The 21,625-nt window shown below is 55.2% G+C and overlaps 1 protein-coding gene across 2 annotated transcripts; it reads right to left on the bottom strand.

Moving 5' to 3' along the window:
- Positions 1-5,951: 5,951 nt before the first annotated feature.
- Positions 5,952-21,587, bottom strand: MYBL2 (MYB proto-oncogene like 2). Of its 2 annotated transcripts, none has more exons than XM_084538035.1 (14): positions 21,446-21,587; positions 20,486-20,579; positions 19,317-19,388; positions 18,854-18,946; positions 16,734-16,954; positions 16,419-16,575; positions 15,385-15,654; positions 14,202-14,588; positions 12,762-12,901; positions 11,655-11,754; positions 10,885-10,998; positions 10,205-10,321; positions 8,723-8,869; positions 5,952-6,713 (listed from the first exon to the last, which is right to left on the bottom strand). In XM_084538035.1, the coding sequence occupies exons 1-14, from the start codon at positions 21,463-21,465 to the stop codon at positions 6,585-6,587; spliced, it is 2,061 nt and encodes a 686-aa protein (XP_084394161.1). In that variant the 5' UTR covers positions 21,466-21,587; the 3' UTR covers positions 5,952-6,584. The 2 variants fall into 2 exon arrangements, with proteins under 2 accessions (XP_084394161.1, XP_084394160.1); XM_084538034.1 differs by lacking the exon at positions 21,446-21,587 and adding an exon at positions 21,248-21,366.
- Between the last annotated feature and the right edge of the window lie 38 nt (positions 21,588-21,625).

Below are 21,625 nucleotides of genomic sequence, written 5' to 3'. Positions count from 1 at the left end.
ACAAAGGGGAAGGCAAGCCAGAGCCCTGCCAGGGCTGCTCATAAGTAACCCTGTAAAAGTAAAACAAAATAAAAATAAAATAAAAAAATAAAAGCCTCTCAGAATTCTGAGTTCTCAGGCCCAGAAGCAAGCCAGGTGCAGCCAGCCCCAAAATACCAGCAGCACCAGGCAAAGCCCAGCCACTGCTGAGGTCTCCCATCCACACAGGGCAGCAGCCATCATCAGCAGCCTTCATTTTATGCCCCAAACCACCCGATGTGCTCGAAGGCAGCCCAGGGGTACGGCCCTGCTGCCAGTACCACTGCTTGCTCAGGAGGTGCCCCAGGCCTCTCGCCGGCCTCCAGGCCCATGGGCAAGGAGAGGCTCCCGAGTGGTAATTCGGGCAAGGCGAGGGTGTTCCTCAAAACATCCTCCTGGGGACATGGACCAACTTTGAAATAAGCCATGGCAGAGCCCACTGTTCCCTGTTTTTGACCTGCCCCAGGCTCTGCTCCAGTTCCCCCTTGAGCCACCTCCTGCCCTGCTCACAGAAGGCCTGGGGGCAGTGCTCTCTCCAGGCATGTGTAAGGTGTTCGTGCTGCAGTCTGGGCCTCGCCTCCCTGTTTTATTTCTAATCTCCGTTTCATGGAGCTCAGACAATTCTTTCAAGGCTCCTGTGAATGATCTTTATCCCTTTTGCAGCTCATTCCGATTCTGTGAATAAAATCCCTGGGTGGCCCTGGAAGAAGAAGAGAAAAAAGGATGACATTTGAAATGAAATAAAAAACAGAAAACAGAACATATTTTTTGGAAGAAAACTCACAACCCTAAATCTAGCAAGCTATAAACAAGCATGCTTGGCATTTGTGGATCCCCAAACCCTTTGGAGGGAGGGGTACAAATAAATAAATAAATTAGATAAATGGGTTTATCTGCATTTCATAGGCAAAGGGAGTGTGGTCCTAACCAGGGGAAGAGTTGTACTACACCGTGGTCTAAGTGACCTCAGCAGGGCAAAGGCAGCCTCAGGGCTCTCTTATCAATTCTCAGGACAAGGAGAAAACATCATCCCACCCCACACCTACAGCAGAACACTTACCTCAAGTACTCAAGGCGGAGATCCTGAGCTGCGCCTCCCTAGCAGGTGACTAAGAGCCATTTACGCCTCTTCTCCACACTGGGAGCAACCAACTTCATATCACATTTTGGAGTATTTCTTCTATTTATCCACGTGCTCCTCCAGCAGGAAAGGCTGTCCCACCAGGGTGCTGAGCGCTCATCCACCAGCATCCTCGGCCCACTCTTCTTCACCTCCTCAGGCCTCGCAGCTCCTTGGGTCAATCCACCTCTCCATCCAAGTCATCAGATGCATTTGGTCGGAAGGGAAGGCAAACACCTGCCCTCATTGCCCAAAGCGACTCCGAAATTCAGGTCACTCTCCCCTTTGCTTTCTGGCAGGGGCAGGAGCCATCCCACACCCACGGATCTAGCAGCACGTGTGGCTTACAGCCTGGCCCCAGCTCCTCCTAGGCTTCCCTGAAAAGAAGCTTAGCATCAAGAAAGGAGGAGAAAAAGGCATTCCTCATTACCAGGAAGGGTGCTGTGCTCCCCTTGGCTTAAAGCAGGGTGTTTTCTTGCAGCCCTGGGAGCAGAGAGGGGTCCTGGGCTGGGAATCAGGAGGGAGCTGTGGGGCAGGATCCGGCCCCAGGCGGGAGGGCTCTGGAGGGCAGCGGCTGCAGGGATTATTAGGCAGAAATTAATCTGTAAGGAAAACTTAGCAACAGTTAGAAGAAATATCGATTTTGTGTTTGTCTGCTTCTGCAGGGCCTGAGAAATGGCAGATTCAGACAGCAACTGTGGCTGTTTGGGCTTAATTCAAACCCTGATTTACACTAACGCTGGGAACAGACGAGTGCATCAGCCGAATTGAATCTAAAATTATTACTTTCTCCCTCCCCCCTCCCACCTCCTTTATCTAGTGCTTTCGGGCAGATCTGACACCCATTTTGGTGCCCAGTACCTGCTGCACACCCACAGCCAGCAGCCTTCATTTCTCCCGCACTGGAGACCCTGACCCCACGGCTGGGGTCTCCCCAGCGCCAGCCGCTGCTGCCCGTGCCCCCAGACCCCCGTCATGACAGCTTTGCAAATGCAGTGTGATAAAAACACAGCTTTATGAGACCAAGTTCACCCCTGAGATCCAGAAAGCAGCAGACACAGAGCTGGCTCCGCTCACCACCACCATTACAGGTGGCAGTGCCACAATGCGCTGGGGCAGCAAGGTGCTGCCCACCTCTGTGCTCAATGCACAAGTAACACATTTACAAATAACCCCCCCATAATCACTAAAGCAGCCTCCTTATGAAGAAAAATATGGATTTAAAAACCCAAACTCCATCTGCTGCGTGCCTGGCAGTGCCCAGCGGATGGCAGCCAGGCTCTCCGGCATCGCTCACCTCCGCAGCCGCATGCACTTGTGCCAAGGCTTGTCACAGCAGGGGCTTCCGATACCCCCAAGTTTCTCTTTTCCAGTGTTTTCCAAATGAAAACACATTTCTTCAGTGTGATCCCTTCAGTTTCCAGAGAAAAATGTTTTCCCTGACGTTGTGCCATTTTTAAAGATTTTCATTACTCTCAACGAGCAGAGATGAGAAATCGCGGTTTCCTTGGTCCAGAAATGGGGAATAGAATTGCACTTTGCAAAGCACGATTCGTTCCCTGTCTGGTTACAGCCGGCCTTAACTCGAGTGGCCTCCAGCTCTTTCCAAATCCAGGAGCTACTCAGCTAATCCGAAGTGGTGTGATGCTGAGTCCCAGCACCTGCCCAGCTCCCCCCTGCTGTCCCCAGGCTTTTTCCCTTCACAAGATCCCATCTGGGGTCTAACCCAGCCGCCCTTCCTGCAGCCACTGGAGGTGTGCAAGTCAGATGTAGCCACCAACAGGAAATTTTATCTTTTTTTCCCCTCCAGTGGCAGGGTAATTCAGCCCTGCCCAGGCTCCATGGGTGCAGAGATCAGCAGCGAGTTCAGGCTCTGTGGCAGCACCGCATCTGCTGTGTGCTTGCATAAAATATAATTCCTTTGGTTACAGGTAATACCTGAAAGAGGAAAAAAGACCCTTGGCATCCCTCCTCGTCTGCACACAGGGACGAGCTCTCTGCAAGCAGCAGGTTGCACCAAGGGCCCCCCTTACCCAAGGAACTGCTCGTTGCAGCACCATCAGCTGTGGCGCAGGACAAACCGTGACACCCCCAGCCAGCAGGAATGAGGCCTGGACCCGAGAGCCCTTTGGTGGGCCATGCTGCCCACCCAGGCACCACCCAGGACCATTCCCAAAAGCAATTAAAAGTCTTACTGCCCTCTTTTTTCTCCTTACCCTGATATTTTTGCTCTGCTCGGCTTTTCCAGGGCTTGTCCTGACTGGACACGATGTCCCGGCAGCAGTCTGAGCACTGCCGTCACCCCAGGAGCGCCAGCTCTGGTATTCCCCTAACACCCCGCTACAATCAATCCCTTTTCCATGCCTGGACTCGAACAAGGGTGGCATCAGCTTCAAGTCAGGAAGGCAAAACCCAAAACAAATACAAAACTGAAAACAAAACAAAACAAAACAAAACCCACAGCGCCCTGCAGTCTTAGCACCTTCCCAGGCAGCAGGGCTGCAGAGGGGAAGAAATCCCCTCCAGCACCGTGCCTCCTGGGACACTGCCTTCCTGGTTTTCATTTAAAGTTAAATTAAATCTTCAGGTCTCTGTGAGTGGGGGTTGTGTGGCCCAAGGTGGCCGCACTGCTGCAGAGACTTCGAAGGGACAGCAGCCCTGGGGACAGGGGATGGAGGAATTGCCACCTCCAAGCCACCCTGCCCGGGCTGCCCAGCTCCAGCCCGGAGCTGCCCCAGTGGGCCCAGGCAGCCAGGGGGGAGCTGAACTGGTTTTTACTGGAAATAAACCGGAGCATCTGAATTAAAGCAAGCCTGGCTTTTTTCCCCGGCTGCACAGCAGCGGCCCCAGGTCCAAGGATGGCCAAGGTGGGCTGGGAACATCCACGCAAGGAGCTCCATTTTCCAATTAAAAGCTAATTGTCTCTTTACTCATTAAGCATGCTAGCTTTACTCACTTTCCTCTCTATTTTTCCGCCCCTCGATTTTTCTTAATAAGCCATCTGCAAAGCAGGACACCCAGCTTCATTTGGATTTACAGCATCAGGGCAGCAGTTAATACTTCTCAGCCTCATAATCCTTTAATTTAGGGGCAGCTCTGAAATGAATGCGCCAGGTTCGTGCGCTGATTTATCCTGCGGTGGCGGCTGGCAGCGCCCACTCCCAGCTCACATCAGCACAGGAAAGCAAATGCAGTTTTTTTTTTTTTTTTATATATTATTTTAAAAGACACCCAGGACATCAACGAGCAAGACCTCTAAGCCCAGAGAGCAGCGTCCTCTGTTCCCGCAGAGGAAAGCCAAAAGCCATTCGGAGGTGCTGGAGCTCTGGCCACGCGGCAGTCCCCACGGAGAGCAGTTGTGTGGATGATCTCAATCAAAATTCACAACGCCAAGGGCTCGGAAGAAAATAAGGATCAGCTTGGGATGCGTCCAAGACAATTAGGACAAAAATATCCGGGAGGTGCCCAAAGGCTGCTTCTCCCCTCGCCCCCCAGGCCAAACAGGGATGGATGGTTTTATGATGATTTCTCTTGAAATAACAAGAAAATCCAACCAGCTACAGCCAGGCTTTCAGACAAGTGGTCCCAGCCGTATTTCCAAAGCAAACATTGCAGCACCGAGAACCAGAAATAAAAATGACTTCATGGATTTGCTTTGGCCCAGAGCTTGTAGAAATGAAAAATGAGCCAGGCTCCGAAAACTCCCTTGTTTCCCAGGATCCAAGGTTTTATTAACAAGTTTGTCAGCAAGGATTTTTTGGCTCTGTATTGCCAACGTCAATGACAGCCTGAAACAAGACGTACTCAGCGCACCCCTGTTTTTCCAGCCTGCAAAGGAACTACAGAGAGTGCCCCTAAAGAGGGGAAGGGGCGTGTGGACACCCTTGCTGTGCTGCCATCCCCCTGAGGCACATCTGCCACGAGTCCTGCTGCTGGCTCCCAGGGGACAGCACCTCACAGCAGAGGCCCACGGGCACTCACAGAGCTGTTCGTGTGCCAGTCTGACCAGGGAGCCGCTCCTCAGTGCCTCCAGCAGCTTCCCACTGCAGTCGTGTGCTGCTCTCATCGCTGCATTTCAGCCTCGGCTACACCAAAAGAAAATTCACCGCAAGGGCAGCACCCACGTGGCTCCAGCCCCTGAAGGGAGGAGGACAGCAGAGGCTCTGCTCCACCAGGAGCTCTGTGCTGTTCTCCAGCCCACGCTCCCTGCAGCCTCCATCCCCTCTTTCACCCTCCTATCAAGTAGCAAAACATATTCCTGATGAAACCATTGGGGGTGAGAAGAAGCCATCCTTTCTCCCCTACATGGGGAGAAGAAAGCCCACAGGAAACAGATCCCACACAAAAATGCGTTTCCTGCGGCGCTATCTTGGCTCTCCTGCCTCCATAACAAGCCCCGAGCCTTTCTGCTCATCACTTGAGCTCAGCCGATCTCACACACCGCGTGTAAGCAGCAGCACTGTCCCTCGGGTCTCCTACAGGCCCGGTCTCCAGCGTTAAGCCCCACCACTTACTGATTTTTGAGCGTTTTGGCCGGCTGGGCCAACCTCCCCTCCCCAGGGGGCACAGAGCCAGGTGCCACCACCCAGGAGCCGAGGTTTGCAGAGGCCCCTCTGGGCCAGCAGCACCCAGCAGCTGCCCGAGGGCTGCAGTCGCCCTGAGCTGCCCCTCTCCACTCCCTCCCCTTCTCAGGAGCCCCCAAAATGTTGCACGGCAGCACCCCGGCACAGAGCTTCCTTCTGGAAGGGATTTCCTTGGTGGAAATCCCTCCACGCGTGGTGAGGCCGCAGGCAGAGTCGAAGCGAGGCTGAAGGACAGGGTCAGCAGGGTGTTGTTAGCACCATCGTTTATTTCAAGAGGCAGCACAGCCCTGGGAAGAGGCACCCGCTGCTCCCGCCCTGCAGCACAAAGCAGCCCTGTGGGGAGCGGGTGGCCAGCTCCAACTGCGGGTCACCCCAAAGCACATCCCCCACAGGAGCACAACGCCTCCCCTGCCCTGGCACACAGGAGAACCTCTCCATCCCCTGGAGAAAGACAGAAGTGGGATGTGAGGCGTGCAGGAACCTTAACAGAAGCCATTCCCGAGGCACCAGAGCAGGCAGGGCGGAATCCAGGCCAACAAGGTCCGTGTCCAGCACCCAGTGCACGTGGGGCGCAGCTTCCTGCCTGCAGAGCCCAGGTCCCGCAGGGCGCTCCTGCTGTCAGCTCTCCACCCCTCCCTCGTTTGCCTTTCCGTAATGATTCCAGAACTCGCACCCCACGCTTTAGCCAGCACTTAGCCCAATTTAATACAATGCAGATCTACCTGGGAACAGAGGGGAAAAAAAATCACCCCTAAAGGCTACGGCCTTGCAGAGGATTTCATTTTCCTCACCCCTCTGTGGTTCCCTCCCCTCCACTCACAAAAGGAATTTAAAAAATAAAATAAAAAGAGCAGAACAATCCTTCATGATAAGATTAAGGTCCTTGATGTGTGGCTTTGTTTCAACATGCCCAAAAACTGGCGTGCTTTCTCCTGCATGAAGAGTTGGTCTCGAGTTCCACCGCAGGCCACCGCTTTCCAAGCTCTGGTCATCTATGGAGGGAAGAGAAAGCAGCTGTAGGACACAGTCATGGGAGAGAAGGGGGCTGAGCACCCTGCTCTGTGTGTCCTAGTGGGACAAGCACCCATTTTAAAGCAGCGTGTGAAAATAAAACTACCTACCTGCTACCCAATGGAAAATGGAAACCTCTAGCTCAGGGAGCACATTTGGCAGTTTCCCAGGTAAGCACTGAACCACTCATGGGCCCCTCGAGGGCTTTTCCTTGCTTGAGTTGAGACCAAAACCCCAAAGCACAACCCCATTAAGCTTTGTTGTGGAGTCCAGAGGGATGAAAGGAATCCAAGACCAGCTTTGGGGTTTATTCCCAACCAGCTCAGTTCCCACAGGAGCTGCTCAGCCCCAGACCTCGAAGGGTTGGGTTGGGCAGAGACCGTCCACCCTCAGCAGTGAGTGGTGCCTGGAGCTGCAGCGCTGCCTGGCCTCCCAGCACGCAGGAAGAGCTGAAAATCAGGTGGGCCTCAGGCCCTGCGTGTAAGAAGGGCTCCCACGAGGTGCTTCGGCTTCCCCAGCCTCTGCAAACACCCTGAGAAATGCAGCTGAGAGATGTGCAGTGCCCTGAACTGCAAACATCCCCTCACAGGCACTGCAAAGAGCCAGAGCTGGACGTGCAGCATCTGCTAACAGCAACACCCCACACAGCCACAGCACAGCTTTGGGGCTGATTTAGGGTCAAGCCCACAGCTAAGTGGGAATAATAAGTAACCAGCACTGCGGGTAGCACTAGGGTGGTACAATAAATCCCAAGAGCCCGGGAACACCACGGGCAGCTCTGCTGTCTTTCGGCAGCGGCATTTCAGTGCACACCTGTACTCTGTCACCGCACAAGCTGCCTTGCTGTCACCCTCAAGTCACTCGCAGAGCTTTATTTATATGGGTCTATTAGCACTCGGAGCAGTACGACCCTGCCTAGGACAGCAGGAGAAATGGAAGTGTTTAAGTAGGGTTTACTTTGAGAAGGGGAAGGAATTACTCTGGCTGAGGAGTACGTATTTGTCAGAAGGAAGCTTTCAGAACAGACAGCTCTAATCCAGGGATGGATGCTGCGTTTAGCTGAAGGCAGAGCCAAGGCTGCTCTGAAAAGACACCACCTGAGCCCTTCCTGGGGTCTGAACCCCTCCCCACACCAGCCCCCAAGCTGCAGTTTCACCCCTCACCAGGGCCAACACCTACTTCCATCCTCACCCAAGCTACCTGAGAGCTCTCATGACCTGGCCCAGGCACACCCCTGCAAAAATCCTGCCCTTCCCATGTAAGGCGCCCCACCCAAACACAGTGGGGATGCACCTCTGCTCTCTGCCTGCAAGTACAGCAACTGCGACCCTGGGGTTTTACAGAGAACACAAGAAACCCTTTATGCCCCAGAGTCAAATACCTATAAGGGCACCAGCCCCTCAGCACAGGGTATGCTGGGGGGGCAAGAAAACAGCACCCACTAGAGCTCTGCAATGCCTCTGCTCAGATAAACAGCAGGATAAATGCAGCCTATGCTGCGCCACCCAGCCTTCACCACAACTTAGAAATACCCTAAAATCACAGGGGCGGAAAGTACCTTTGTGTTTAGCACTTCTATAGCACCTCACAGAGCTGCTGTGGTCAGAGAAAAAAGATCAACCTGCTGCTATCCACCCGAGGAGTGCTCACTGGGAAGAGGAAGGTTTACTTCGCTTCTGGGTTCCTCATCTAAACTCCTTGATGGGCTGGGACGGGATGCAGGTTCCCAGGAGGAAATCCAGGGCTGCATAGGCCACAGTTCTGATGAGCCATGGGGCTTTGAGCCCCACAGAAGGGCGGGCTTGCAGAGAGAGGGGAGGGAGCTGTGGTGTGATGCTACTGCTTCAGCATCCCCAAAGCTGGGTGCAAAGAGACCTGACAGCATACAGATGCTCACACAAGGGCACACGGCATTCCTCCTGAGCTCGGTCCCAAGGAGGGACAAGGGCTGCACCTCCAGCTGTCAGGCAGGAGTGGCTGCAGGGCTTACCGGTGCCGGCGGTCTGAAATGGCTTGGCATCTTCCTGTAGGACATTTTCTCTGACTGCACTTGCACGAAGGCTCTGTTGAGCAAGCCGCAGTCGTTCTTCCTGCTCGAGGAGGAAAGGTTCAGGGACCTCGACAGGAAGTTCACAGGCTGCAACGGGAGAGAAAACTGTATGAGGAAAGAAGTCCGTTTGCCCTAACGATGCTGCTGTTTGGCCTGGCCAAAAGGCCAGCTAACAAATCCACCACTTCATCCACACGTTCAAAGGCAGGTGGCCGAGCCTGAAATTGATCTTGATGCAAAAAACAAGCAGCTGTGCTCAGATACAGCCTTCATCTCCAGGCAGGAAGGTGCCTCTCACCCTACAGCCAGCCTCAGCTAGGGCAGCCTGAGGGCTCCGAAGGCAAGAGCACGTAAGGCTTCTCCCATCTCACAGGCAGAAAAGCAGCTGGGTGGTCAAACAAGGAGGGAATTTGCACCTACTCCTGCAGGCAGCTTTGTCACCAGGATTTCTATTCACCTAGTGTCTCTCCCCTTCAGGCTGTGATTCATTTCACCTACAGTCCCACACCATGCCTGCGCTCTGGATCCTATAGCCCCTATGTTAAGGTGCTACTGTCAGGAGAAAAAAAAAAAGTCTTTCTGTTGCTTTCAAGGGCTAGAGGTCCCATGGTCACTAAAGTCAGCAAACAAAAGCATCAGTGGTGATGGGAAGAAGCCTACAGCCAAGCCCAGGGAAGTGCTGGGAGAGCAGAACAAGCCCTCTGCTTCAGCAGCACTGAGGCACGGGGCAGCACAGATGCCTGGGAATGCTCTCAGTAACAGCCTGATGCTACAGAACAGCTGCTGGTGGAAGAGGAGCAATCTGCTTCCTCCTTCCTCGCAACAGTGCTGCATCGAGGGTTCATCCACTCCCTTGGCTACTCAATTTAGGGAAACAAAGTGGCCAAGAGCAAGTGATTATCTTCCCCTTCTGATACTGGTCTGCAGGATCAGCTCACTAAACCAGACCCTTGAGGTCAAACAAATGTGTGTGGTGGGATGAGAATGGAGAGGGCCACAATGCATTTAGAGTTCTGGGCACATGGCATGTTGGTGAAACGCTTGTGCTTTGGTATTGGAGAACAAAAATTTTAACAGCCCCGTGCTTCCTCACCTACACGCAGAGCTTGACAACAGCAAGAAGCAGAGCAGCAGCTTCTGCAGCAGCCAAGGAAGGAGGAGAAATAGTGCAGTGCTGGTACCAAGCCCATCTTGCTGCCTTCTGGACAGCTCCTTCTAAAAACCCACCCTAACCTCTCGGGCAGGCGCTCTGCCCCCACAACTCTCCGGAAAGCTTGTGGAGGATCCTGGACAAGGACTGCAGGCCCAACCGGCCCAGATCCCTATCCAGAGATCCCCTGCTAGAACAGCTCAGCAGCCAAGTTCACCTCTCAGCCCCGTTTCAGCCAGACCTCTCCCAGCTCTGCTCACAGCACCCCTCACCTGGGTTCTTTTGAAGCAGATGTTCTTGGGGAGGGCAGGCACGTTCTGTGTCATATCTTCATCCACAATGTCCAGCGCCAGCGACTTCCGGACCTTCTTGATGGGACTCCTGCGCAGCTGGGGGACACAAACACACGTGTCAGCACGAATCAGCTCAGCGACCTCCCCTCCTAAGGGCCAGGGTGCACAGCAAGCCCACGTCACCCCACATCTGTGTTGTACCAGCACCTCAGGATGATGGATTGCATCCTTCCCCACCACAGGGCACAGCAGCTTCTTGTGCTCTCCTCGCTGGCACCAAGAGCCACCAATTTAGAAGGGAAAGCCCCTTCCAGCAGGAAGGGAAAGCCACAACACCTTTGGCAACTGAGCCTTTGCGCACCAGTCCTCAGCCTCTGGGGACTCCCAACCTCCCACAAATGCTTCACGAGTCTCTCCTGTATGTTAGGAGACAGCATCTCCTAGCACAGATGTGAGCTCTGCATAGACCAGGCCACACCTCGCAGTATTTCAAGCGGGTCTTAACCTCAGGCACACAAGCAGTCTCACCGACCAAAAGGTAGCAGCCACACACTGAAAAGCTTTTTGGCATCAACAGGAGGATGAACTCAACCAGCAAAGACACCCCACAACAATGCAGGACAGCCCACAAGCAGATACTGGGTGTTAAACCAGCTCACCCCTTGTTTTCTCTTTTGTTTCTCGGGCTTCACATCGTCCTCTATGATCAGTTCGATGCCAGCCTCACTTCGGAGAACTTCTTTCAAGTCTTCTTCCAGGTGAGGAGTCTGGGGCTGGTGTGAGGAGGCAGGAAGAGAGAGCATAGGACAGTCAACATCCATACCCTAAGCACACTTCCTGCTATTCCCTCCACAGACAACAGGGCCAGAGCAGCCCACAGGAGCTCCCAGTGGGAAGACAAACATTACCAAGTATTTTCTTCCCAGTAGGAAAAGACGTGATGAGATTTCTGTTAGCCTAACAGATTCACAAGATCTCCATACACAGGAGAATGTCTGACCAGCTAAATCCCAAACATGCCATCAAGAGAGCAGCAAGCCCTGAAGTCGTGGCACACTGAAGCTGCCAGCCCCCAGCACCTGCATTAAGTTCCCGTCAGAGACCCAGACACAAAGGCAGATCATTCCCCTGCTCTGCCTCAAGGTCATCAGCAGCCAGCCACTGACTCACGGGCAGTTTGGGCTGTTTTGGCAGCTCTGCAAAGCAGCCAGAAGTCCTGCCGCTACCGACCACGCCATATTCACTCTGACCAGGGCTCCTTCATCCCTCTCACCTCCGCCTGGCACTACCAGGCCGCACCCTGTTACTGCACAGATGACAGCTGGCTCACAGCTCGGCTGCAACCGACCCCACAGCCCTTTTGTGTTCACCACGTGTCCTGGGAGCAAGGCACCGCCAGCAGCGAGCCGCAGACCTGTCTGTTACGTACCAGGGGCCTTATTGGTCCGTATTTCTCCAGGGCGTTTTTGAAAGGTGTGGGGGTGTGCGGCGTGTTGTCCGCCACATACTTTTGATCTGGCGTGACAAACCTGGCAGCAGAAAGTAGGGAAAAAAAAAGGATTAACGCGGCATAAACCACTAAGTAAAACCTGTCATTCCAACCCCTCTTATTACACGAGCCACCAGCAGTCTCACACAGTAACAGCAGAAACCGTCTGCCTGGCTGGAGCATTAAAGGTTGGACTCAATGATCTTGAGGTCTCTTCCAACCTAGACAATTCTGTGATTCCTGGGGCAGAAGCAGGGCTAACAGGCACCAAGGAGCCTTGAGTAGAGAAAATGTCCTCCAGAAGTACCAACTATGCTGCTCCAGCACCCTCATCAGAAAGCAGGACGACACCTGTGACACGGGCATCCCAGAGCCCTGCTGGTGGAGCTCCCCAGGGCCAGCCGGGGCTTTGTGCCCATCAGAGCTGGACCGGTGGAAACCCCTGGGGCACACACTTCGAGCAGCCAGGTTGTACCACCGGCATGTGGGAGCTGCTCTGGGTCATGCCAGCTTTGGAACCACAGCCAGCACCTCCACACACGGTGCTGCACCAGCGTAGTGACGTGCAGAGACAAAAATCATTCACTGTGCAGGCCACCCTCCCTCTCCTGGCTGGTACGGTGCCTTCAGATCGCGGCCCTGGGCTCCCAGAGGTCAGGCGAAGCTGAGGCTGCAGAGCTCCAGGGAGGGATCTGAACAGCCCTTGCTGAGGAAGCCCAAATCCCTCCCCTGCTGGCACAGGGCTCGCAGCAGTGTTTCCCAGACAAAGACGTGCACAGAAGGCAGCAGCCCACCCAGCAGCTGAGCACTGCGGTGGTCACTTGGCTGCGGCCCCAACCAGATGGGACACTTGTGGCCTGCAGCTGCAGGGCAACAACTGGCTTTGGGTGCTACAGTGATTCAAGGAAATGCCCAGACTGCCCTGCCACTCTCTCGGTGGTGCCAGTACAAGTGCCGTGGGAGGTACGCTTGATTTGAATCAAACTCGTGTGAGAAAGGAAAATGTTCAGGTATCAGGGAATGGCTGAGGAGAAAGAAAGGACTTACGCTGAGTTTTTCTGGAGCAGAGGGGTCTTGTCCCTGTGCAGCGGGGTGGTGACAATCACCTTCTGACTGCACACAGGCGTGGAGGTCAGAGATGGGTTCTCCAGTTCTAGCGTATCCTGTTTGGTCCAAAAATTTAGGAACTGCACAGCACAGGAAAGAAAGAGTCACACGGTCAATCTCAGACTGCCTAACACAAAATCACTGGTCATTATCTCTACTTAAATAAAGTGGGAAGCCTGATATAGGGACAACCCTCCCATACCGAGTGACACTAGCAGATCTGTTCCAGAAGGAACCAGGACGACTCCTGTATGAGCTGGGACTTGCTGTGGTACTGTCCTGTACGTGGGCATGTGCACAAATGTGCCAGAAGGTGCCTCACACCTACCAAGTTTATTCAGTTCCCAAGAGGAAAAGCAGGTACAACATTGGGCAGCTATGAGGTGGAGGGGGGTCTATGCTTGTACTGGTCCAGCTAATGCCAAGAAAAGCGGAGAAGGAAAGGTACTGCCTGCACACCAAAATCCTGCTCTGAGCTCAGGTCAGCAAACATGAGGTCAGTCCAAGTAACACAACAGTCTGTCGGCTGCATAAAAGCTGACAGCTTTTGTACTGAGCTGTCCTCAACCTAAACTGTAAGAAAACCGCTGACTGCCTCATCTCTGCTGGGATTTTATTTCACGACAGCTAATAAATGACAGCTTTCCTCCCACAAGGAACGAGGTTTGTACCCAAAAACCTACTGCGAGAAGAGCTGTTTGTGTTACGTTCACTGACGGCTGGAGTTCAGTCTGAGACAGGAGATGCAGTTTGTCTTCTCAGATTGATTCCAGGCCTCTCAGCTTCTCGCTCCACAGAACTGCACATTTCAGGCCCTACTCTGCCTTCCCTGTTCCTGCTGGCCCTGCATTCAAGGTCCACCTGAACTTGGGTGTCAGTGTCCTGTGGTGCTCTCCCTTGTGCCACCAAGGGCTGCAGAAACAGCAGAAATGCAACGGCTTGGCAGGCTTAGCCAGCGAGTGGCCCAGGGAGATGGGTTCTGAATGACAGCAGCTGGGGGAGCTGTGCTGGGTGACTTATCCTGTTTTACAGGCAGAACTCCACCACATCAACGCAGAAGTCAGGGTGTTTGAACACCACAGGGCTCCAGCAAGGTGTTTTGGGGGAAACCATGCACACACATGTGCAGACGTTCTAAGAATGACGGTAACATGGAACAGTTCTGAGTTTGTTTTGCAACAAAGATAAGGCCCAGAAGCATTTTCCCAAGCACAGCAACTCAAAGGCGTGCACCAGCATGTGCTGCCCAGCCCGGGTGGATGATTTAGCTGGAAATACCCCGGGACAGCCACCTGCACTGTTGCCACGCTGCTACCCCGCTGCCAGGGCAGTTATGCCCTGCACGGAGCAGCCCAGAGACAGAAGCAGCACACTCCTTACCTGAGAGGGGGAGAAGGGCAGCGTCTTGACAGGGGTGCTCTTGGGCGTCATGCTGTTGCAGGAGTCGAGGAAGGAGAGGCTGGTGCTGGGGGCATTCTCCGTGACGGGAGAGAGGGAGATCTTCCTCTTCTTCTGCCTCTTCAGCACGGAGGGTGGCGTGCCAAAGCTCACCTCCGCGTGCGGGGAGATGGGGATGAGCTCCCCCTTGCTGCTCTTGCTGAGGTCGGAGATGGTGTGGCCGTCCAGGCGGTACTCGGTGACGTTGGGCAGGGACGGGGTTGGCTTGCTGGGCGTCTGCCTCACGGGGCTGCTGCTGCTGCTGCTGCTGCCAGCGGAGGGCTCCTCGGGCAGGTCAAACTGGGTCAGGTCACACCACCCGTCTGGGTCCTGCGCACAAAGGAAGCCCTCAGCAACCGCCCGGGGAAGGAGGGCTGAGCAGCTGAGGGGTGCAGCTGCAGAGATCAGCCAAGAGGGGAAACAAGCAGGTGTGTGAGACTCCAGCAGCTTTTGCACGGAGCCTGGCTACAGAGGAGCTCAAGCCTTCCTCCCCTCTGCCGTCAGCACAGCTGAGAAGCAGGGCAGGGAACGGATCCAGCTGAAAGTTGTGGTTTGCAAGGGGCAGGTTTTTTTATTTGCGCTAGGTTGGTTTCTCAGCTCGGCTCACAGCACAGCTGCACTTACAGCTGCCTCTGCACACAGGGGACAAACCAGAAGTGGCGAGGGACAGGGGCTGCGTGACACAACTGTCACCGAACTACAGGCTTGGTCACCGCAGTACCGTGGAGACAGAGCCCTGCTGTAAAGCACGCTGCTGGAACCAGATTAAAAATAGCCAGACCCGTCACAGCTCAGCCCCATCAATACCCAAACTACCACACAGGCCTCTAAGGACCCACAAATGGGCCATTAAGCCCTGGGCACAGTCTTCGATCTCCTTTACACCTGCAAATGTTTCCCTGATAATCATCTCATAAACCCGGCTGCAAAGACATTGCCCTTTTATACATCACCAGAGCATTTTGCTGCCATCAGCCTGAAGGCTAGCCTGAAGGAATCCCCCCAGCCCTGCTCAGGACGCCAATGGCGATGAGCAAGGGGACAAAGTAAATTCATCAACAGGAACGGTGTGGAAATCAGGCCCTACCACAGCCACCCTCCAGAGGAGCAAGGGTCTGCTACTTACGGATTCAATCATGTCCAGAGCCTCACTGAAGGCGGGCACAGAGGTCGGGCACAAGTAGTTGGTGGCTTCCACAACCCACTTGTACGGTGACGGGACACACGCGGGGTCCTCCTCAGGCACCACGTCATCTGGGGTCCCCTCGCCGTTGTGCTCTGCCAGGTCAGCAGCTGGCAGCTCCGAGGGCAGCTCCTGCAGGCCCGTCACCTCCTCGTCACTGACGTCCTCTTCCTTTATTTCTGAGACATCGACCGGCCAGTTCGGCAGGACGCTCTGCTCACCAAGAAGAAAGCAAGCTCAGCCGTTAGCAGGAAGAGAGTGAAGTCAAGGCCTGGGGACAGGAGCACGGATCCCGGGACCCATTCATCTCCTGCCTTCATACCAGCCTTTTGGCTCATCTCACATCCCCGTTCTCCCTCACTGCTCTGTCCCATACAGCATCTGAAAGAGGACTCCATCCAACTTAATCAGCACAGAACTGCTTAACTGAATATTTCTCTCAACGGTATCTCAAAGGGAAGTCAAATGCGGGCTGAGCAGGTAGCAGTAATTCTGCATTTCCTGCTTCCCCAGAGCCCACCTTTAAAAACTGCATGCTTTCTTCACACAAATAATTATGTGTAATCACTTTCTGCCTCTAAAGCAGGGAGGGAACGCAACACCTCTTCTCCATGCCCCCCTCACCGCACCATCTGGAGCAGCCTCTCCCACCAGCAACAGCACAATGGAGCCAAAAAATATCTTCAGACTCTCCAACAGCCTTGACACTCGGGGTGGCAAGATAACGACAGCACTAGCAGACTGCCGTCCTCCACTTGGATAACACGCTTGGGCACACGTTATGCCTCTAGCTCCCGGAGGGGGAGGTCTGTCAAGATGCAGCATCTTGGAGAAGGCTGGGGGAAGGCACAGACTCCACACAGACACCAGGCTGTGCTGAAGGCAGCTTTAGAGGCAGCAGGAGGGTGGCCCAACAGCTCTGATCCCCATTAGCAGAGCTGAGGACAGACCCGAGTGCCCAAGTGCTGCCGTGGTACCTGGCTCCCAGCTCTCGATCCACTTTGGCTCTCCTTGTCATCCACCTCCACGAGCAAGTACAGCGGCTTGGACTCCTTCGTGTCGTTGAGGAAGCCACCAGTGTCCACCTTGCGCTTGATGGTGGAGTTCCAGTGATTCTTCACAGCATTGTCGGTCCTGCAAAGCAAGCGGCAGAGAACAAAGCACCGTCAGGCACAGCTTTAAAGCACAGCTCAGAGCTCCTGGGAGCTCCCCAGCCCCAGCTGGTGAGCCCAGCGCGTGGATCTCCACCGGCCACCCAGCTGCGAAGGTGCCAGTGAGCAAAGAGGTCCTACCTCCCAGGCAGCAGCTTGGCAATCTCAGCCCAGCGATTCCCCAGGACCTTGTGGGCCTCAAAGATGATGCGATCCTCCTCCTCTGTCCATGAGGACTTCTTCACCTCAGGGTTCAGGTGGTTGTGCCAGCGCTCCCGGCACTGCTTCCCTAACCGCCCTTTCAGGTGCTTGGCTATCAGAGTCCACTGTTTGGTGCCATATTTTTTAACCAGTTCAATTACCTTTGAAAAGAGCGGGAGGGAAAGAAGGGAACGGAACAAAGGAGGGAGGGTCAATACAGTCATCTTCAGGCTTTGCTTTCCACCTGTATGGGGACCGGGGAAGGGCAGACAGAGAAGGACCCCTTAGGGAAAAAGCTGGAGGGACCCAGCACTGACAGCCAGGTGAACACTTCTGTGAGCAAAACCTAGCCGTGTTTCGGAAGGGGGCTGTTTTCATGCAGCCCCTTTGCCACACAACACCTATGAATGCAGGTGACAGCTCACAGAGAACTGGGATGGAGACGGGCAGGTGCAGGGGGTGCAGAACAAGCATCAAGTCCCACACACACGCCCCAAGGCTCCTCTGCCCTCCCTCCTCCTGAGACCTTGGCTGCGTGGAGGCAGTCCCCACCAGCTCTGCACTGCTCTGCCTGCAGGGACAGCGTGGCACAGCCCCCTGTAACACAGGCTGCCACCCTCAGGACATGCCAGGGCCCACTCCACTAACATCAGGACGCATGGTGCAAGCTCCAAAGCAGAAAGGGGCAATATTCACTTAAAAGCCATCCGCTTTGCTGCTTCCCCTTCACCTGGGGCTTTGTCACTTCTGCCTGAGGTTCACTGCAGATGCTTCTGGGAGGGGAACCTGTGCTGGTTGCCCTGAAATACATCCATGCACCAGTCAGGGCAAATCACTACCACATAACCTGCTGCCTGCAATGCTGAGCCTGCCAAAATCCTCCAGAGGAGGCCAGGCAGCTCTAAAGGGGCATTTTCACCCTGCCCAGCTGAGCCTAGCTCAAAGGGTTCATAATTAACAACCCTGCTGCAGACCGACTGTCCGGGGCAGACAAACAGGCCAAAGGTACCGAGATGCAGCACAACCCAAGGAGCTGGGGAGGCTGCAGAGAAAAGCTCCAGGCTGTTTCAGGTTGAGCAGGAGAAGGCTGGAGCCCAGCCTTGCCATGAGGGTAGGGGGCATCGAGAATAAGTTGCATGGCAGCTGGGACATGGCAGGGCAAGGGGAGAGCAGGCAGCAGCGGTCGGAAGGTGGGAGGGCACCGCGATAAGCTTCCTCAAGAAGCGTTTGATGTAACGCGTGGATAGGAAGCCCGGGCTGCAGAAGGGACCACAGCAGCCTGCAGCAGGAGCAAAATGGGAAGAAACGGGAGCCAGGAGCGTTACAGAAAAAACGATAAACTAGGAAATGTTGCATCAGAAAGCACATGACTAGGAACAATTTTCAAACTTTCTTAGGCACATAGAGATGATGTGTGTCTAAGCTAGCCACTCCGGGTTCACTCCTGAATCGGCGGAGAGGAACACTCTCAGAAGTCACAGTTCACCTGGCCAGTATCAGAGATCCGCTTTAGGCTGTTTGTGGCACACAAAAAGCCAGTTTTATTTTCTCTCTGGTCCAACACAGCCAGGTCAGGCAGAAATCTACCAGCAGATGGATGAATTAATTCCCTGTTCTGCTCTCTCCCTTGCCAGCCTACTGCAGCAGCACAGCGTGAAACAGAGAGCGTTTAGGAGGAGACTTCACTCAGAAGGTGGTGAGGCCCTGGCACGGGCTGCCCAGAGAGGCTGTGGATGCCCCATCCCTCAGGTGTTCAAGGCCAGGCTGGATGGGGCCTTGGCCGACCTGATGCAGTGGGTGGTGTCCCTGCCCACGGCCAGGGTGATCTTTGAGGTCCCTTCCAACCCGAGCCATTCTATGATTTAGCTGAAGAGGCCTAGAGCTGCTTCTGCTCATCCCAGCCACAGCTGCGTTAGGGTGCTCGGGACCGCTCAGAATTCTGCTCTGGTGGGTACCACTGGGAAGAACCACCCGCTGTTTTCAAGGAAGACTTGCAGGTCCGACACCTCTGCCCTCTCCACAGAGGGTCACGGCTCAGCCCCTGCCCTCCCTGGGCTTACCTTTTGGTCCTCCTCTTTGGTCCAAGGGCCCTTAACCAAGTCCGGGTTCAACACCCTCAGCCACCGGTACTGGCACTGCTGGTCGCTGCGGTTCTGGGGAAAGGAATCAGAGTAGCCATACATCAGGCCGGAGGCTCCAAAAAGCCCTGTAACAGCATCCCCCACACACAGCCTGCCCCCTGGAAAACCTGCAGATGCACAGAGAAGGCATACTGTGACTACTGGGCATGGAAGGCAGGGACAGGAACCTCAGTTTCTCGTCCCAGCTCCAACAGACGTGCCCTTGAAAGTCCTCTAAGCAAGAAATGTCTCCCTGCCCTGAAGGAGCACCGATTTCTTTGACAGTAGCAGCCACAGAACAGAGTCCCACTGCAAGAGGCATTGCACGCAGAGAACCAGCGCCCTGAGCACAAGAAACAACATGCAAACGCTACGATTCCCAACCGGGCAAGGGGTCACTTACAGGAAAGTGACTGGCCAGGAACTTCCAGTCATTCTGCCCGTAATGTCTTACTAACATCTTCAGCTGCTCATCCTGCAAAGAACAAAGACATCCACTTTCACATACACTGAGGCAAAACATGCCACAGGCACTCCTGGGCTGACAGCATCAAGAGAACAATCTAGGTGTTTTTAACTGTCCAGGTGTGTGTGTCTGCTTTACAGGGAGGAACGTGGCTCTCACTGCCCTTTTGCAGCACCTTGGTGCGTGGAGCCCAGCTGTTTGGCTCAGGGCTCTGAGAGAGGGTGGGCACAACAAGAGCTGAGCACAAAACATGAGCTCAGTCGCTGTGGTCACCTCCAGGCCCACCTCATCTCCATCCCAGGGCAGTTTGGCTCAAACTACACGGCCAGGGCTTATCCAGCCCCGGTATGCCCCTGACCAGGCTGCCCATCTCCCAACTCAGACACTGCTTTTGCCTGGCCAAAGAAACCAACCATTGGAAGTGCATCACCACCAGCCAGACAGCCTGCTGCTTTCCTGCACTGAGAGTCTCTACATCTTCTCTCTCGTACACCCTGTCACTGCCCAGGTTTGCCTACTCTTACAGCTCACACAAAGCCTGCTACAGGCTTCCTTCCCTGTGTGTTCTGGCTGGGCAAAGGTAAGAAATAATTCCCTGTCCTCTGCACAAAGATCACTCTCACACATGTTCAGCCTCCAAGGGAGATAGAACATCTTGTAGTTTTCACACAAAACACAAGGATTATGGAGGAACTGGGGAGGAGGGTAGAAAACACCCCAAACAGTTTCAGGCTTCCAGCCAGAACAACTAAGCCACGACCTTAACAGTCTCAGCACTCCCTGCTTTAGCTGCAGGGAAGGGAGGGCACGTCCACTGTGTGAGTCAGCTCGCTGAAGACCTCGTCCATCCTCCAGGGCCCCACTGGACAGCTACAGGCAGCAGATGCCTCACTCAAGGCTGAGGTTTGGAAGCAGCAAGAGCCCTTACTCTCCAGGCTGTACTTCAAACTCACCTGAGCTTCTCACTAAGACCTCAGGCACACGGCCTTCTCCAGCAGCGAGACAACGTGAGCTGGGGCTGCAGCCAGCGGGCGAGGACTGGGATGGAGGAACACAGCTGCACGCCCCAAACACCTGCCCTCGGCGAGCGCCAGGCTCTCACTCACCTCCTCTTGCGTCCACTTGACTTTGCACCTGCCGTCCCGCTGCTCTGGCACGTCCGAGTCGGTGTCCTGGCAGTGCAGCTCATCTTGCTCCTCGCTGCCGAAACAAACAGGGTGCTGCTGAGAGAACCGCAGCAGGGGGGGGGAGCGGCCACGGCGTGCAGAGCCCCAGACCCCCCTCCAGACCCTCCCAGGCTGAGCCCTGTCACCTCAGGCCTTCCCCAGGCCATAGAGGGGACCCTGCAGACCCCAGCAGGCGCTTTGCCACTCTCCGAGGAGCCGGGGGGCTTCTCCCAGCCCCTGTCCCTGCCTGAGGGCCATGCCCAGGGGATGGCCCCGCTCCTCTCCTCAGACTGGGGGGGGGGGGGGAGCAGCAGCAGGCAGCCACTGTCACCATGCTGCCAACGGGGGGGGGGGGGGGGGGGGGCAAAACCCAGGCCCAGATCCCCCATTTACCCCACATTTACCTCAGATTTCACTCCTTTTACCCCCGTTTACCCCCCATTTCCCCCACATTTACTCCCATTTACCTCACATTTGCCTCATATTTCCCCCATTTACCCCCCATTGATCTCACATTTACCTCGTTTACCCCCCCCATTTACCTCACGTTCCCCCCATTTACCCCCATTCACCTCATATTTCCCCCATTTACCCCCCCATTTACCTCCCATTCCCCCCATTTCCCCCCTCACTCCCCCCACTTTCCCCATTCCCCCTCACCCACCTCCCCCCCCCCACCCCTCATTCCCCCCATAGACCCACGCCACGCCGCCGAGTGACCCCGGGCGGGCTGGGGGGTGCCCGGTCCGTCTGTCCGCCGGCAGCTCCGTCTGTCCGTCCATCCGCCCGCCCGTGCCGGCCTCAGGCCGCTCCCCGAGCCCGGCGGGAAGGCGGCCCCCAGGGGGACACGGCGGGAGGGGGGACACAAGGACAGGGACACAGCGCGGGGACACCACTCACCCGCGGCTGCGGCGCGCCATGGCGGGGTCGGGCCGGGCCCGGCGCTTCTGCCTTTTACTTTTTTTTCCCCTTTTCCCCCTTTTTTTTTTTTCCTATCTCGCGCCAACGGCGGCCCCCCCCCGCGCGGGGCCGGGCCGCGCCTGCGCGCCGCCGCCTCACAAAGAGGCGCGCGCGGGAGGG

This window comes from Aythya ferina (assembly GCF_964211825.1).
Source record: "Aythya ferina genome assembly, chromosome: 16".
Taxonomy (NCBI): domain Eukaryota; kingdom Metazoa; phylum Chordata; class Aves; order Anseriformes; family Anatidae; genus Aythya; species Aythya ferina.
Note: the sequence above shows the minus strand (reverse complement) of the source record. Positions and strands in the feature narration are given on the sequence as shown.

Excerpts from the sequence above, each read along its gene's own strand:
- MYBL2 (XM_084538034.1), bottom strand. The coding sequence starts at position 21,327 with ATGGACGGACAGACGGAGCTGCCGGCGGACAGACGGACCGGGCACCCC. Across the intron at positions 14,589-15,384 it reads CTCTGGACATGATTGAATCC|GACCCAGACGGGTGGTGTGA; the intron begins GTAAGTAGCAGA and ends CTTTGTGCGCAG. Across the intron at positions 10,999-11,654 it reads ACGGACCAATAAGGCCCCTG|CCCCAGACTCCTCACCTGGA; the intron begins GTACGTAACAGA and ends TCCTCACACCAG.